This window comes from Hemitrygon akajei, chromosome 6 (genome assembly GCF_048418815.1).
Source record: "Hemitrygon akajei chromosome 6, sHemAka1.3, whole genome shotgun sequence".
Lineage (NCBI taxonomy): Eukaryota > Metazoa > Chordata > Chondrichthyes > Myliobatiformes > Dasyatidae > Hemitrygon > Hemitrygon akajei.
The window spans coordinates 37544984-37561944 of record NC_133129.1 but is presented as its reverse complement, the minus strand read 5'-3'; the positions used below and the strand labels follow the sequence as shown (position 1 = coordinate 37561944).

The 16961-nt window shown below is 40.9% G+C and overlaps 1 protein-coding gene across 4 annotated transcripts in view; it reads right to left on the bottom strand.

Moving 5' to 3' along the window:
- The window catches only part of snx25 (sorting nexin 25), a 277191-nt gene that overhangs the window by 58789 nt on the left and 201441 nt on the right, over positions 1-16961 (bottom strand). For all 4 annotated transcript variants that reach the window (XM_073048142.1, XM_073048141.1, XM_073048143.1 and 1 more), the window contains exons 11-12: positions 13372-13536; positions 7454-7585 (exon numbers count right to left, since the gene is read on the bottom strand). In XM_073048142.1, coding sequence (XP_072904243.1) covers positions 7454-7585; positions 13372-13536 — 297 coding nt within the window. The remainder of the gene's footprint in view (positions 1-7453; positions 7586-13371; positions 13537-16961) is intronic.

Here is a 16961-nt window from a genome sequence, read left to right as displayed (position 1 = left end):
ATTCAAAGAGGAGGTCAATATATTTTGTTCATGTTAAAAGATCAAAGTGAACTTTGATCACTCTGAATGGCAGAGCAAACCCAAAAGGCTCAATGGCCTAATCCTGCTCCTAACTTCCATGCTTGGTTTGTTTCTGGGATATAATCAGAAAGCCAACAACTTTCAGCAGACAAATGGTGACAGACAGAAAATTCTGGCACAAGGAATAAAACAAACTATTTCAGACAAAATATGTTGCTGATTCAACACTACTGAAATACTGTCAAAATTAGGTTCAAGAACACATGAAATGTGTCATGGAAATTACAAACAAAAGACTAACTTCAGTTCTAATGTTATATATAACAGATCCCTTTTCTCCCAAATAGCTTTAAAATTCTTTCCTTCTTTTCTCATTTGCACTTAAATTAGTAGAGACAGGATAGACCACTAAACTTAAGGCAAACTTCTGCTTCATTATCCTAATGAAGGAAATGTCTGGTAATTAAACACTTCAAAAAACTTCTGATATTGATGGCTGGCCCAGAGACTACAATATAATAAACTGGGAAAAAGATCCCAGCAACACAACCTATTTGACTATAAAATACAAACATTTTGATTAAATTATGTGATAATTGGTTTATTGCACTTTAATGATCAGATTTATACAAAACATTTTAAGATGTGTTGCTACATGCCATTTGTACTTTTGACAAGAGGTGTATTTTGCTACTTGATGTATGTGACTAGACTGAAGCTCTTCTCCCACGATACAAATTAAAAGTAATTAACATCTTTATTGACGTGTAATTTTTGTAATCATGAGAAATTTTAGCAATTAAATGTTGATAATCAAAGCTATCATTTCACTTTCAAAGTTTCACACATTATGTTCAGTTGTTATTTATTTTGCACTCATACTGAAGTATTAGTATCAGTGTAAATGGTCAAAATGAAGTGTAAATTGTGCCAATGACTATGTGAGCACCAGGGCAAAGCAGTGGTATTACTTCCTTCAGAAATTCCTTTGTAGTTATTGTCCATTCTGCAGTCAGATTGAGCCCAGGCTCTGAATGCAATCTGCATTATGAATAAACTATGTTCCACAAAGACAGCTGTAGTGTGAACATGCTATCGCAGTTACAACATAATGACCTTCCCAGGCCTACATACCACAATGCACAAAATGTACCCCTGGGTACATAAGAAATGAGCACTGCTTCCAAACAATATTGAACTCTTATTGAAAATGTGATTAGAAATTTGGCAACATACACAAAATGCTGGAGGAACTCAGCAGGCCAGGCAGCATCAGCAGTCCTGATGAAGGGTCTCACCCCGAAACGTTGACTGTTTACTGTTTTTCCATAGATGCAGATTCTCTTGTTAGAAATTTGGCAAAGACTTTGACTCCAAAATTAGGTTTAAGGGGAATAAACTGACATGGACATGGTACGTCTAACGCATTGCGCATTTTCCACACAATCATTCCAATTTTGCATATGGTTTAATATGATGTTTCCTGATAATTTGGCACACAAGAACTTTTTGTTTATCTACACGTATTCCATGATTAGTTATTTCAAAGAAAACACGGAGGACTGAAAAGGCCACATCTGCCCCTTTGCCAGTGGAATCCTCCTGGAAACCTAACATTCAGCTAGGAATTCACACTGTACCACAAGCAAAATCTCCTGGCTAGATGGCATCAATGAACCACAGCGACTCTGCAGGCTACGCACAATACTTCTAAATATACTTTATTTGAATTACTCTCTCTGCAAACTGCAGCATGTAAATTCCCTTTAAGCAATGTACTTTTAAATCAGCTTAATGAACTACAGATTTCACAAGGACCGAAGGACTTGGCAGACCAAGAAGGTATGGCACCTTTAAGCAGACGAAGGTTCATCACCATCGGTGGATGCGAGATGGAGAGGGGATTGGTGGGGGCACTCCAAGCCAGGCTGAAACACAGAGGGATGAGGCACCCTCTACCAGCATCTTGTTAGCAAATAGGCAGTCACTGGAGAACAAAGGTAAGGGGAGGGAAGTTCAAGGGGGGTATTAGAGGAAGGTTTTTCACTCAGAGAGTGGTTGGTGCATGGAATGCACTGCCTGAATCAGTGGTGGAGGCAGATACACTAGTGAAGTTTAAGAGACTACTAGACAGATATATGGAGGAATTTAAGGTGGGGGGTTATATGGGAGGCAGGGTTTTAAGGTCAGCACAACATTGTGGGCCGAAGGGCCTGTAATGTGCTGTACTATTCTATGTTCTATAAAATTGAATACCTGAGGGCAAAATTGATGTATTGGAGGGGAATGAGAGATTGTTGTGTTCTGTGTTTGAGCGAGTTGGGGCTTTCTTCCAGCAAGCCAAATACAATGATCAGACCTGAAGGCTTCTCGATTTACAGAATAGACCAAACTGCTGATTTGGAAAAGGCACAAGGTAAAGGGTGTGTGTTTCATGATACACTCTCGATGTTCCTTCAATGTGGCGGTTTTATCGAACTTGTGTTCTCCCCCGAATTAACTGTCAAATGCCCTCCATTCTGTTTACCTTGAGAGGAGTAATCCATAATCATGACTGCAGTTCATATATACCACTAGTGGCAGACTACAATCAAGTGCTTGTGATACTGCATGATGCCATTTCCAAACAAAAAACAGTCCATCCCGATGCATTTCAAATCATAATCTGGGACTTTGACCAGGCTTGTTTGAAGAAAACCCTGCCCAATTACCGTCAGCATATAATCACCAGAAGTCCCAACACACTGGACCATTGTTATACTAAGATAGGAATGCTTGCTGTTCCATGCCTCACTGCATGCGGTAAATCTGATCATTTGGCTGTCTTCCTCCCTGCATAAAGGTAGAGGCTAAAGAACTAAGCTCCAGAAATTAGGAAAACAAAGAGGTAGTCGCAGGAGGCAGAAGAGCGGCTATGAGATCGCTTCGAGTCGGTGGATTGGATCACGTTCAAGGACTCATCTGTGGATCAGAATGAATGCACCATGGTTGTCGTGGACTTTATTAAAACCATTGTAGATGAGTGTGTCCCCACAAAATAATTCACAGTCTTCTCCAACGAGAAGCCCTGAATGAACCATGAGATCTGCAATCGACTGAGGCCCATATCAGAGGCATCCAAGTCTGGTGACCAAGAAAGTTAAAAGAGGTCCAGGTACGATGCCCGGAAAGCCATCTCATGGGCAAAGTGGCAATTCCACACTAGACGGAGGATGCTCAACAGTTGCGACAGGGCTTGAATACTATCACCTCTTATACAGTTAAAGCAAGGGGCATAGATGACAACAGGGTTTCTTTCTAAAAAATTAGCTCAATGCCTTCTATGCTCAAAAATGCTCGACAGTTGTGGCAGGGTTTGAATGCTATTATTTCTTATAAAATGAAATCAAGCAACAGAGGTGACAACAGGGCTTCGCTTCCAGATGAGCTCAATGCCCTCCATGCTCGTTTTGACCATCAGAACTTGGAGCAACTATCACAGACTTCCACAGCCCACAATTATCCCATGATTTCAGTCTCTGAGGCTGGTGTGCATCCGGCTCAGACTGCATACCTGGTCAAGTATTAAAAACCAGTGTTTATCAACTGGATGGAGTGTTCACACTCTTGCTTCAGCAGTCTGAGGTATCCACCTGCCTCAAGCAGGCTTCAATTATACCAGTGCCCAAGAAGAACGTGGTAACCTGCCTCAATGACCATCATCCAGCAGCGTTCACAGTGATGAAGTGGTTTGAGAGGATGTGATGAAACGTATCAACTCCTACCTGAGAAGTGACTTGGACCTGCTCCAATTTGCCTACTGGAGCAAAAGGCCCACAGTAAATGCCATTTCATTGGCTCTTCACTTAATCCTGGACAGCAAAGGTGCATACATCAGGATATTCTTTATCGACTACAGTTCAGTATTCAATAGCATTATCCCGTGAAAACTATTCAATAAGCTTCATGACCTTGGCTTCAATACACCCATGTGCAATTGGATTCTCAATTTCCTCACTTGCAGACCTCAGTCAGTTTGGATGGACAACAACATCTCCTCCATGACCTCCATCAGCACAGGTGCACACACATGGCTGTGCACTTAGCCCCTTGCTCTACACTTATTACTGTGAAGCTAAGCACAGCTCCAACGCCATATTTGTTGATGACACCACTGTTGTAGACGGAGTGAAAGGTGGTGACAAATCAGCATGTAGAAAGGAATTTGAAAATCTGGCTGAGTGGTGCCACAATAACAACCTCCTACTCCATGTCAGCAAGACCAAGGAGTTGATTATTGACTTCAGGAGAAGGAAACCAGAGGCCCATGAGCCTGTCCTCATCAGAGGATCAGAGGTGGTGATGGTCAGCAACTTTAAATTCTTCTGTGTTATCATTTCAGAGGACCTGCCCCAGGACCAGCATGTGAGTGCAATTATGAAGCACAGTAGTGCCTCTGCTTCCTTAGAAGTTTGCCAAGATTCGGTACGACATCCAAATCATTGACAAATTTCTATAGATGTGTACTGGAGGGTATATTCACTGGCTGCGTCACAGTCCGGTATGGAAACACCAATACCCTCAAATGGAAAGTCCTACAAAAAGTAATGGATACACCCACTGCTGCTGCCCTCACCCAAATCTCCTCCATTTCCCAAACATCCCCGTTCAGCTCATCTTCCTGCTGCCTTACCCAGTGATTGAGTTCATCTTGTCTTTACCTATCACCCCATAAGCCTCCACAACCAACACATCATCCTCTGTAACCTCTGCCATCTCAAAAGGGATCCTACCACCAAACACACCTTTACCTCCCCCACTTCTCTCCACTTTCCGCAAGGAATGCCCCCTCTGTGAGTCCCCTGTCCATTCATCTCTCCTGATACTTTACCCTACATGCAGCCCAAGTGCTACAGCTGACTATCCACTTCCTCCCTCACCTCCATTTAAGATGCCAAACAGTCCTTCCAGCTGAGGCAACACTTCACCTGCAGATCTGCTGGGGCCATTCATTGTGTCCGGTGCTCCTGGCACGGCCTCCTCTACATTGGTGAGACTCTTCGTAAAATGAGGGGACCACTTTCTTTGTCAAGCACCTCTGCTCCATCAGCTGAATGCAGAACCTCCTGGTGACCAAACATTGTTATTCTAATTCCAATTCCCATTCTGGCATGTCGGTCCACGGCCTCCTTTTCTGCCATGATGAGGCCACCTTCAAGCTGGAGAAGCAACACCTTATATTCCATCTGGGTAGCCTCCAACCTGATGGCATAAATATTGATTTCTCCTTCTGGTAAATAAAAATTCCCTCTGCCTCTGCTCCTCTTCTATTCCCCACTCTGGCCTCTTATCTCTCCTCACCTGCCTATCACCCCCTCCTCCTTCCTTTTCCCCTATAATCCACTCTCCTCTCCTATCAGATTTCCCCTCTCCAGCCCTTTACCTGCCCTGCTCACTTGGCTTCACCTATCACCTTTCCCTCCCCCCCCCCCCACCTTTTTATTCTGTCCTCTTCCCCCTTCCTTTCCAGTCCTGAAGAAGGGCCTCAGCCCAAAACACCAACTGCTTATTAATTTCCATAGACACTGCCTAACCTGCTGAGTTCCTCCTGCATTTTATGTGTGATAGTTTAAAAATTAAACAGTTTAAAAAAAAAATTAAACAAGCTAATCAATGTAAATTACATACAGCCCTGTCTCTTGCAGCCATTAGTCTCCACTGAAATGGTTGAACTTTGCTGTCCGGTACTAGATCTACCTGAGCACAAATTCAATGAGCACTGGCATTGACTGGGCACTAAAGCATGTGTTCCACTAGACGACTACCTGACGCGTCCAACATCACATTCCTGTTCCTGGACACGCAGGAATCCTGATTCTCTGACTCTTCTGGGCAGGGGCTTTGGGGATTCAATCTAGATTATGCCAGCATTTCCCAGCTTGTTTCAGATAATTAATATCCTTCATGTGGCATCATAATGAGCCTTTGGAAAATCTAAGTACACATATATATTATGACAGATGTGTAGTTCATTATTTATCTGCTTTGTACAAGCTCTGATCCTAGTGGCAAAGATATACAGTGAACTATGCAGTACTATACAGTAATGTGCTCAGTGATGGGGAGGGCTGTGATGGCAAAACTCTCCTCATCCTTGCCATTCTGCATTGTTATTTTTTAATGCTGTTCTACATCAATGCACAATATAATAATCTGATATGTACAAATCGCATGCAAAACAAACCTTTTGCTGTATCTCAGCACATGTGAAAATATTAGACCATTTCCAATTCTAATTCAGCATACAGCAGGAATCAAAGGAGCTTTGGGTTGCAGAAGTTGTTTAGAATCACATTCCTCAATTAAATGTAATCATCAATTTACCTACAAATGTCCATTAAAAGGCTAATACAGTCACTGAATCGTGTTTGACATACCAAATGATTCATTCACCCTAAAAAAAGCTCAACTGAGTTCAGATTGCATTTACGTTGTAAACAAGCCTCTTTGCATTTAGGTCATGTGTGTAAAAAAACTCATTTGCAATCTCAAACTGAAATTAGAATATCCTTGCACTTGAATGCTAAAATTACTGACAGAAACATTACTTCTACAACCCAAGGCAATCCAAAGCACCTTTGATTCATGCTCTATGCGGAATTAGAATTGGGAATAGTTTTAATGTCTTCACATGTGCCGAGATACATATGATTCATACATATCAGATCATTACACTGTGCATTGATGTAGAACAGGGTTAAAAAAGTAACGCTGAATGGCAAGGATGGGGAGATTTTTGCCATCTCAGCTCTCCCCCTCATTGAGCTTATCACTGTATAGTGCTGCATAGTTCATTTCACACCAATACCACTCGGATCAGAGCTTGCAAACTTTAGAAACTTGAGCTGAAGTGTGTACTTTTACTGCAAAATAACAAATCAGTTTACTTTAACATTTCTGATAAAGTTATTAATGCATTTCACTGTCATTAATTATGAACTGGCATAGACCATAAATTTCATTTCACCCTCTTTCTATTCAAAGTGAGACAAATGCCAAGCATTGCACTTCAGTAATGGGAGTACTGCTCTAGAAGTTAAATTCTATATTCCAGTAACATTTGCTTGCAAGCACTGACCACAGTCAATCTGAACAACTTGTCCAGCAGAGCTAAGTACAGTGAGTTAAGCAAGTTGCTCCACATCTCATGTACCAAGTGGTCTTCACAGGTGCAACAAAGGCAGTTGGTGTGACTTCCTTTCCCATACAAAGAGCATTGCATTAAGGCAACAGCTAATTTTATATAGAAGAATGACCAATAAAATACAAACAGACCTAAACAACATAACTGCTTTCTTCTGCCACCTCCCTAAATTGGTGGGCAAATACAGGGAAATAAGTCAGAAACAGTGGGATGGATGTGCAGTCCTGAGGATACTTCAGATAAACGTACCTCACTGCTGCTGATAACGGCTTTCCACTGGCCAAGATTTTCACACCACCAGTCTGTACGGGCAATGTGCTGCTGCAGGTCATTATGTTCTTTCTCCATTGTTGCAATCTCATCCTTCAGCTTTGTGACAATCTAAATGAGATAGAGATATTAACAACATTGAGATCTTATATCTAAAATATTTTACCAGCTGAAGTACAAGAACTAAGCTGCAAATTGCATTGTATAACAATTTCCAATTATGTCTGTTTTCCATTTTCTTTGCACAATAATATAAGATGAAACTTAACTTTTCAAGTAAGCAGAGATCAATACATACTAACTCCAGGCATTCAAAGTGCAATATTCTGCAGAACATTAGCAGATTAATATATGGAAAATATGGTAGTTTCATCTCTAGTTCATCTGATGAATGGGTCCATAATTTTCTTTATCATCCATCTCCTACTGTGGATAAACATCTCTGAAGCCATCTGTGACAAACTTGAATCACTTGTATGTAGAATTCATTAATACTGACACTACATAAAATTGTCTTCCAAGAGGAATACAGCCTTGTCATGGTTTGGAGGTTTGCGTCTCTCAATAACCTGGAGTGCTTTGCTGGCTGGAGTCAGGGATTTATGCTTTGATTAGGTTCACCCATGCCAAACAGGTCAAAGGGTAAAGGCCAGACTAAGAATGGTCCACCAGTCCTCCAGGTTGGAGGGTTCAGCTCAAGGCTAACAACCCTGACTGGTAAGTCACAGCTGGTACGGAAACAGCAGTGAATAATCCTTCTACGTGGGAGTGCGACGGTATACCTGAGTCTCTACCTGGAACTTGCATGGCTGATACGAGTGAAAACTAAGAGGAAGGTACTGACATGATGAAAGAAGGAAGCTCTGAACAGCACGAGAGATGGAGTGCCTTCAATGCAGCCCGAAGCATCAGTGGCATAATGCACAGTAAGAAATCAATCCATAACTTGAGTAAATGCTGGGAGCTGTTGCAGAAATCAAGTCCCTGCCTCACTTATTATAAACTACTTCAGAGTTCAAACCTTGCTTGGGTTTAAGACAGAGATTGATAGATTCTTGATTAGTCAGGTAATGAAGGGATATGGGGAGAAGGCAGGAGATTGGGGCTGAGAGGGAAAATGGATCAGCCATGATAGAATGGCAGAGCAAATGCGATGGGTTAAATGACTTAATTCTGCTCCTATATCTAATGGTCTTATAAGACAGTAGTAAAATAGTCACACACAACAAAAATAGCCCAAGTTCCCGAGTTCATGAATGTTGCAGCAGTCTGCAGTTGAACACAATACAGCTTGTCCTTTGCCAACTGAGCACTGGACAGCAGCACCAACTACAACATGGACACCACCCCACACCACCTCTGGTGCAGTGCGCCGACTCCAGCGTCTCTCTCCTGGGTGGCTGCAAACAGGCAACTCCGCATTTTGAGGCCTAGTCCTTGCTTTCACCGAGCCCACACAGCTCCCATGCGGTCCACCATTAAAACAGTAAATCAGACTTGCAGCATTCCACATTGCCAATGTCCAACAGAGTCTTGTGATCACAAGTGACTAAGACAATCACTCACTGTTAGACTACACAGGGCCTTCACACATTGAAGCCTCTCTGATGCAGGCAGCAGTGTGATCCCCATCAAGACTGCTGACTACTTGTTCCAATGATCTGGTTTCAATCTTGACCTCCAGTGCAGTTGATAAAAGTATGTAAAAGGTTAACACAGTCATTAATCATAGCAGCCTGTTTTTTTCTGCAAGAAACCTTGATGACCAACAGATGTGCGAATCTTGTTACAGCGCTATTTCCTCTTGAAAGTAGTCAGCTGGGGTTTTAAAATGTTTATCTCCTTGTGTAGTCATGCGTAGAGATGGGACAGCTTCAGTCTGTTCTGTGTGTGTAAGCTATTATGAATACAGTCGGCTCTTCTTATCCGCGGGTTCTGCATGTGCAGATTCAACCAACTGCGGATCAGGAAAACCCTTAAGTTCTCTCTCCAGCGCTTGTTGTTTGAGCATGTACAGACTTTTTTCTTGTCATTATTCCCTAAACAATACAGTATAACAATTATTTACATAGCATTTACATTGTACTAGGTATTACAAGTAATTTAGAGATGATTTAAAGTATATGGGAGGATGTGCATAGGTTACCGCGGATCGGGAATTGAAAAAAAAACGGAAGTTCTCCAAGTCAGAACAGGTACATCCAGTATTATTTAGCGTTAGTTAGTCAAACGTTTGTCTTAGTATATAGTACGTATATATTTTACCTTTCTGTGCATATAAAACACTTAAGAACCACTGCATTGTTTAGTAATAATTGTAGCTTCCATCGGGGCAGGGCATTTCACATGCTCTATTATTCTCACTTTATCCTTTAAAATTGTTCCGATCGTTGAACGACTGTAGCCTAACGCTTTTCCAATGACTGATGGCGTTCCACCTCTTTCCGATTGCTTTATTGTTTCCACTGTATTTTCAATCGTGATCGTTTTCCAGAACAGAAACACTGCGGGCGGTGGGTCCCGAGCTCCACCGGGTCCTAAAGTTCACCGTACTGAGACAGGTTAAATATGGTCCGGTGCTCTGCCGGGTCCTAAAGTCCACTGCACTGAGACAGGTTAAATAAGGTCTGGAGCTCTGCCGGGTCCTAAAGCCCACCGACTTGAGCATCCATGTTTTTTGGTATCCACGGGGGTCCCAGAACCAATCCCACACGGATAAGGAGGGCCGACTGTATTTTGTAATTTGTCTTTCAGGGCTGTTATGTAGTAAATAACTTTGACTCCAGCCTGTCTTGTGTGGGGGGTATCTGGACAAATATATCTGTGTTGTGAGGGGCATTGTTAGTTAGTTAGTGGATTGGGAAGGAACAGTCATAGACTGTACCTGTTTGAGTGACTAACTTTACTTAATTGTCACCAAACAATTGATACTAGAGTGTACAATCATCACAGTGATACTTGATTCTGCGCTTCGCACTCCCTGAAGTACAAATCGAAGTAAATATAATAAAAATATAAATTATAAATCATAATTAGAAAATAGAAAAGGGAAAGTAAGGTAGTACAAGTCAGGTCTGGATATTTGGAAGGTATGGCCCAGATCCGGGTCAGGATCCATTCAGCAGTCTTATCACAGTTGGAAAGAAGCTGTTCCCAAATCCGTACGAATCTTCAAGCTCCTGAACCTTCTCCCTGAGGGAAGAGGGACAAAAAGTGTGTTGGCTGGGTGGGTTGTGTCCTTGATTATCCTGGCAGCACTGCTCTGACAGCATGCGGTGTAAAGTGAGTCCAAGGACGGAAGATTGGTTTGTGTAATGTGCCGGGCTATGTTCATGATCTTCTGCAGCTTCTTCCGGTCTTGGACAGGACAACTTCCATACCAGGTTGTGATGCACCCTAGAAGAATGTTTTCTACGGTGCATCTATAAAAATTAGTGAGGGTTTTAGGGGACAGGCCAAATTTCTTCAGCTTTCTCAGGAAGTAAAGGTGCTGGTGGACCTTCTTGGCAGTGGACTCTGCTTGGTTAGACTAAGTCAGGTCATTTGTGATATTCACCCCGAGGAACTTAAAGCTTTTGACCTGTTCCACCTGCGCACCACCGATGTAGATGGGGTCATGCGGTCCGCTACTCCTTCTGAAATCAACAACCAATTCCTTTGTCTTGCTGACGTTGAGGGATAGGTTATTGTCTTCGCACCATGCCACCAGGTTCTTAATTTCCTCTCTGTACTCAGACTCATCATTATCCATGATACGGCCTACAATTGTGGTGTCATCAGCAAACTTATATATTGAGTTCGATGGAAACTTGGCTACACAATCATGGGTGTACAGTGAGCACAGCAGGGGGCTGAGTACACAGCCTAGTGGGACACTGGTGCTCAGAGTGATTGTAGAGGAGAGCTTGTCCCCTATTTTTACAGCCTGGGTCCTGTCTGTGAGGAAGTTGAAGATCCAGCTGCAGATCTGAGTGCTAAAATCCAGGATCCGGAGCTTAGGAATCAGTTTATTTGGAATGATGGTATTAAAGGCAGAGCTGTAGTCAATGAAAAGGAGCCTTACATATGCCCCAGGTGCTTGGAATAAAGAGTTTGTACCTCTATGGTCTCTGAGTGACTTCCATGGAGTTAGCACATTCCTCCCGCAATCATATGGGTCTCCTCCAGGAGCCCTGTTTTCCTTCCAAATCCCAAAGACATGCTAAGTTAACTGGTCATGGCAAATTGTCCCTTGCACGTGGGTAAGTTGTAGGATTTACAAGGGGGTTGATCGGAACATGGGGACAGCAATGGTGTTAGTGTAGTATAGGATGAGTTTAAATGGGTGTTTGCAGGTTGTGCGTGGCTCAGCCCAAAGACTGTTTCTGTGCTGTATGAGCAAGTGGAGGAAATCTACTTCTGAAGTACACAAGAAATTCTGCGATGCTGAAAATCTTGAGCAAAACACAAAAAATGCCAAAGGAACTGAGCAGGTTAGGCAGAATCTATGGAGGGAAATAAATAACAAGGTTGGGGGGGAGGGGGGAGGTGAGAGGAGGAGTACAAGCTAGCAAGTGATAGGTGAGACCAGGGTGACAGGAAAGGTGGGTCCTGATGAAGGGTCTCGGCACGAAATGTCCACAGTGCTTCTCCTTACAGATGCTGCCTGGCCTGCTGTGTTCCACCAGCACTTTGTGTGTGTTGAAGGTGGGCTATATGTGTTTTCTGTTATACTGGGACACTGTTCACTGTTCTTCCACAAGGTATGCCTTCGATACTTTTTTCCAAAGGTTGGGTTGGGTTGGCATAACATCATGGGCCAAAGGACCTGCACTGTGCTGTTATGTTCTATGACACATGGAATTAATAAATATACATTAACCTTTCTTTTCATGTAATGAAATGTAAATGATTTAAACTGCACTGCAAGCCATAATAATTAAAAATAATCCCTCTGGCCTTGATATACTGTACTAATACTAAATGAATGGAGCACAATTTCCTCATTCTGAAATTCAATTGATTTTAATTTTGTATACTTGTTTTAATTTAACTCATGTGAATACCCCAACTTCTTTGAGTCACATGTTGCAATATGCCAATTTGTCCTGATATTAAAGCCATGTTTTCTCAGCTTTACAATATTTTTAAACACAAAATGAATCACTTTTGGCTGAGAAAAGCAAAATAACCCAGATGCAGGAAAACCAAAATAAAAACTAAGAAATAACCAGCAGGTGAAAGAACATAGATGAGAGGCAAAGACTGTGTTAAGAGTTAACGTCAATGACCTTTATTTGAATCTTTGGCTAGATTTTGCAGTGTTAACTGGTTATTTTAAATGATAGTTATAGATTTTTTTTAAATGGCAATCATGAAATGCAATATTAATTGTGAAAATCATCTTCAAGATTCACAGCAATAAAATGTCTATCTTTAAAATGAAATGGTTAATCCTTGGCAGGTCTATGGATGGAAAATGCTGAGCGATTCGATAAGGTAGCATAATTATAATGACTTGTTTATACCAACTTAAAATATTTTACCTAATTAACTGGATTTCTGATGCAATACAAACTGGACTGAATCTCTGAAGACTGAATCTGTAGCTATCTAACTTCTCAACAAATCTCACTCAGGTGTAACACCCGAGCTGTCCCTGCACAACATCCGTTAAACGGTCTTTCCAGCTCTCCTTGTTCTGTTCATAATCTGTTCATATGTTCACATTTATGGAAGTCTGATTATTGATGTTTGCGCATTCCACCAATTGTTGATTTCTCATGGCTGTTTGCACTAGTCTTGTAAACTGCTTGTTGCTTTTGAGTTGTGGGTTATGGCGGCATTCTCCTGTGCTTTATGCTTGGCATCAAACCTCAGTCAATTCTGGTGTGTTTCACAAAACGGAAATATCGTACCTTTCTGTCAGGTTTTGGTGAATTCTGGATGGAGCCGAGAGCTTGTCTCTTGTATTCAAGTTTCTCATTTAGCTGTCGCAATTTGTTCACAGCATAGCTAGCCTGCTCGTTAATGCCATTGCTCCCCTCATCCAGGATTTCCTCTCCACTCTCACACACCTGGTGCTGGAAGAAAAGAGCTGGCAGTTAGCTAAGTGTAGCAAACCAGATAGCCAATTCTTTTGGTCATTACTTAATGAGAACATCAGGATGTTTTACACAAGTACCAAGTTTTGATTCTATACAGCAATTTTATACCTTAACTGTGAAGCAAACTACCAAACATCATTCTGCAGCTGAATATTCTGAGACATAGACAAACACCATAATAAAATGGCAGAAGGCAGGGTTGAAATAGATGGAACCATAAATCACTGGAATTTCTCTGCCTTATGACATCACATGCTCCAACGCCTCAAAAAGTCATATCACAAAATTATATTTTCTACAAACTATGTCAGTAAGAAAGTAGCATGTGCATTTGCACTGAATAGAGGCTTTAAAGAACTCCTTAAGAAATGGCTGATTCCAGAAAGTTGACTTAGAATCATTCACTGACTTCCTAATGGAAGATGATTGGAAAAAGAAGAAATTGGTTTGAAAACAAAAGAAAATTCTTCTCTCTTATAGATTATTCTCACCAACTTTCTTGATGGTATTAATTCTTTCTGAAATTGAAATTCTGTAATTACATTCTTTAGAGATATATAGCATTACAAGATAAAATAGCTTAATCGGTCCACTAAGTTTATATTGTAAAATCAAAATATTGTAGGGACTGGAAACATAAATTTAAGGCAGAAAATGATAGCAATTTGCAGATCATGATGTAGTAGCTGAAGAGGAAGAAACAGAGGTCAATCTCATTTCAGAATTTAAAAAGTGATATCTTTCAAGTGACCAAAGACATATTTCCTCACCTTGTTCAAGTAATCACTTCATTTGCTTGTCTATCAAACTAACATACAAATTAGGATGGTAAAGCCAATAAGCCCCTTGAGTTTACTCCACCATTTAATAAGACCACAGATGATCTGATCTTAACTTCCATTCTTCATTCCTAGCAACCTTTCGCCCCTTGTTTCTCAGGTATCTATCTATCTATCTATCTATCTGCTTTAGCCTTAAAAGTAATCAAACACCGCTGATATGGCCCCTTGATTTTTGTTTCACCACATCTTAAATGGATAATCCCTTATTTTTAAATAATGACTACAAGTTCTAGATCCTCTTGCAAGAGAAATCTTCCTGAATCTACTTCCTTACCAGAAAGACCCCACAGGAACAAAGCTTTACTCTTCAAAACTCCAGTGGATGGAGCAGTTGTCTGTCCAATATTTTTCACACAAGACAACTTTCCCGTTCCAGATGTTGGTCTAGTTCCAGTAAGCTTTAGAAAACTACCGTACTTCCAATGCAATACCATATGTCTTTGTATAGGAGACCAATACAATAGACAGCAATTCAGATCTAATCTCAACAATGCCCCCATATAACTGAGGCATAATCACCTGCTTTTTTATTCCCTCACAATAAAAAAAGAACATCCTATTAGTTTTTCCTAATTACTTCTTGTACTTGTACTAGATTTTTGCAAACCATGCGCCAGGACACCTAGCCCTTGCCATGGTGCAATCTCTCACGTTTTAGATAATATGCTTTTTTATTATTTTTGGAAAATGGAAAACACTATTATCTTCTCACATTGCTTGACCTTTGCCCTCTCTTAACCTACTACAAGTCCTTTGCAGACTCTCTGTGTCCTCATCACAACACATTCTTAACTATCATTGTTTCATCAGCAAATTTAGCAACCATTCCTATAGCACAACATCCATTATATAAAAAAACACTGATCCCTGCACCACAGCATTCTTTACATCTTGGCAATTGAAAAGATCGACAGAAAAGGTACCGCAGATGCTGGAAATTTAGACCAAAACACACAATACACACAACGACGAGCTCAGCAGGTCAGGCAGCATCTATGGATGAGAATAAACAGTCAAGATTTCAGGCTGAGGCCCTCCATCAAGTCCTATTCCTATTTTATTTCTTGGCAGACAGCCAATTTACAGCACTTATTTTTGTTCTCCTCAATAGCTTCTGATATGTTACCTGTCTATTTATTTAGCGATACAGAATGGAATTAGACCTTTCGGCCCTTCGATCTATGCTGCCCCAGCAACTTCCAACAAAACTGATTTATCCCTAACCTAAACAGGGGACAACTTGCAATAACTATTCGGTACGTCTTTGGACTGCAGGAGAAAACTGGAGTGCCCAGGGAAACCCCATGCATTCCACAAGGAGAATGTCCACAGAGATTCCTTACAGATGACGCCGGAACTGAACTCCGACGGCCCAAGCCGTTATAGCGTCCTGCTAACCACTAGACTAGCATGGCACCCAATTATCAAATAAGTACTTCCTGGAAATTTGATTATATTCCTAACCCTATCTATCCATGCCACATTTTACTTCTTCAAAGAATTCCAGTAAGTTCATAAAACAGAACTTCCCTTTCATAAAACCATGTAAACTTTGTGATGGCTATTACTCATTAATTACAGAATATCATCATTATATCATTAATAGCTTCGAACACTTAAAAAAATTCAGATATAATGCTAACTTGGCCTGTAGTTTCTTGCTTTGTTTCCTGTTGTTTTTGAATCAAGATGTTACATTTGTTATTTTCTGATCTAATGGAAGCTTTTGTGAAGCTGAGAAATATTTGAAAAATCAAGCCAACACAGGAGGCAACACAGGCCTACAATAACATTTTACTTAGTATTACTTCCTTGATGATTGTTATGTTCTTCCCTCCAAATTACTGACATGGCAATTTTTGTAACATTGCTAGTATCCCCTACTATGAAGACTGATACAATATATGTTTCATTCAGATGCCATTTCTTGGTTTTCCATTATTAATTCCCTAGGTTCAATTTCAGCAGGCCAAATACACATTTTGTTAACTCTTTTCTTTCTTAAATATCTACAGAAAAGCCTTACAGTTTTTATAGGGACACAAGGGACTGAAGATGCAGGAATCTGAAGCAAACAACCTTCTTTCAGGCCAAGATTAATCCTGACATGGGGTTTCAACCTGAATTGTTGACAATCGCTTTTCTCTCATAGATGCTACTTTACTCATGGAGTTCCTCCAGCAGATAATCTGTTGTTCTAGTTTTTATATTTCTGGCTAGCTTTATCTGGTACTCTAATTTTTCCTTCCTTATTAACATCTTATTTATTTGCTGCTGTTTTTAAATGTTCCGACCAAGTTTCTAAGCTGACACTTTCTCTATGCAATGACACACCTGTGCATCCAGACTTATTATATACACCCACGCTGAGATTGCACTTGAACCACTGTGCATAGTTTTGATCTGCTTACTTGAAGGGAATGCCAGGAAAATACATGAGACTGGTTCCACAAATCTTTTAAAGCTTTTAAAAATTTGCAAAAGGAAACTAAGAAGGTCATTAGGAAGGAAAGGATGAAATATGAGAGGAAGCTGGTGACTAATATCAAAGAAGATACT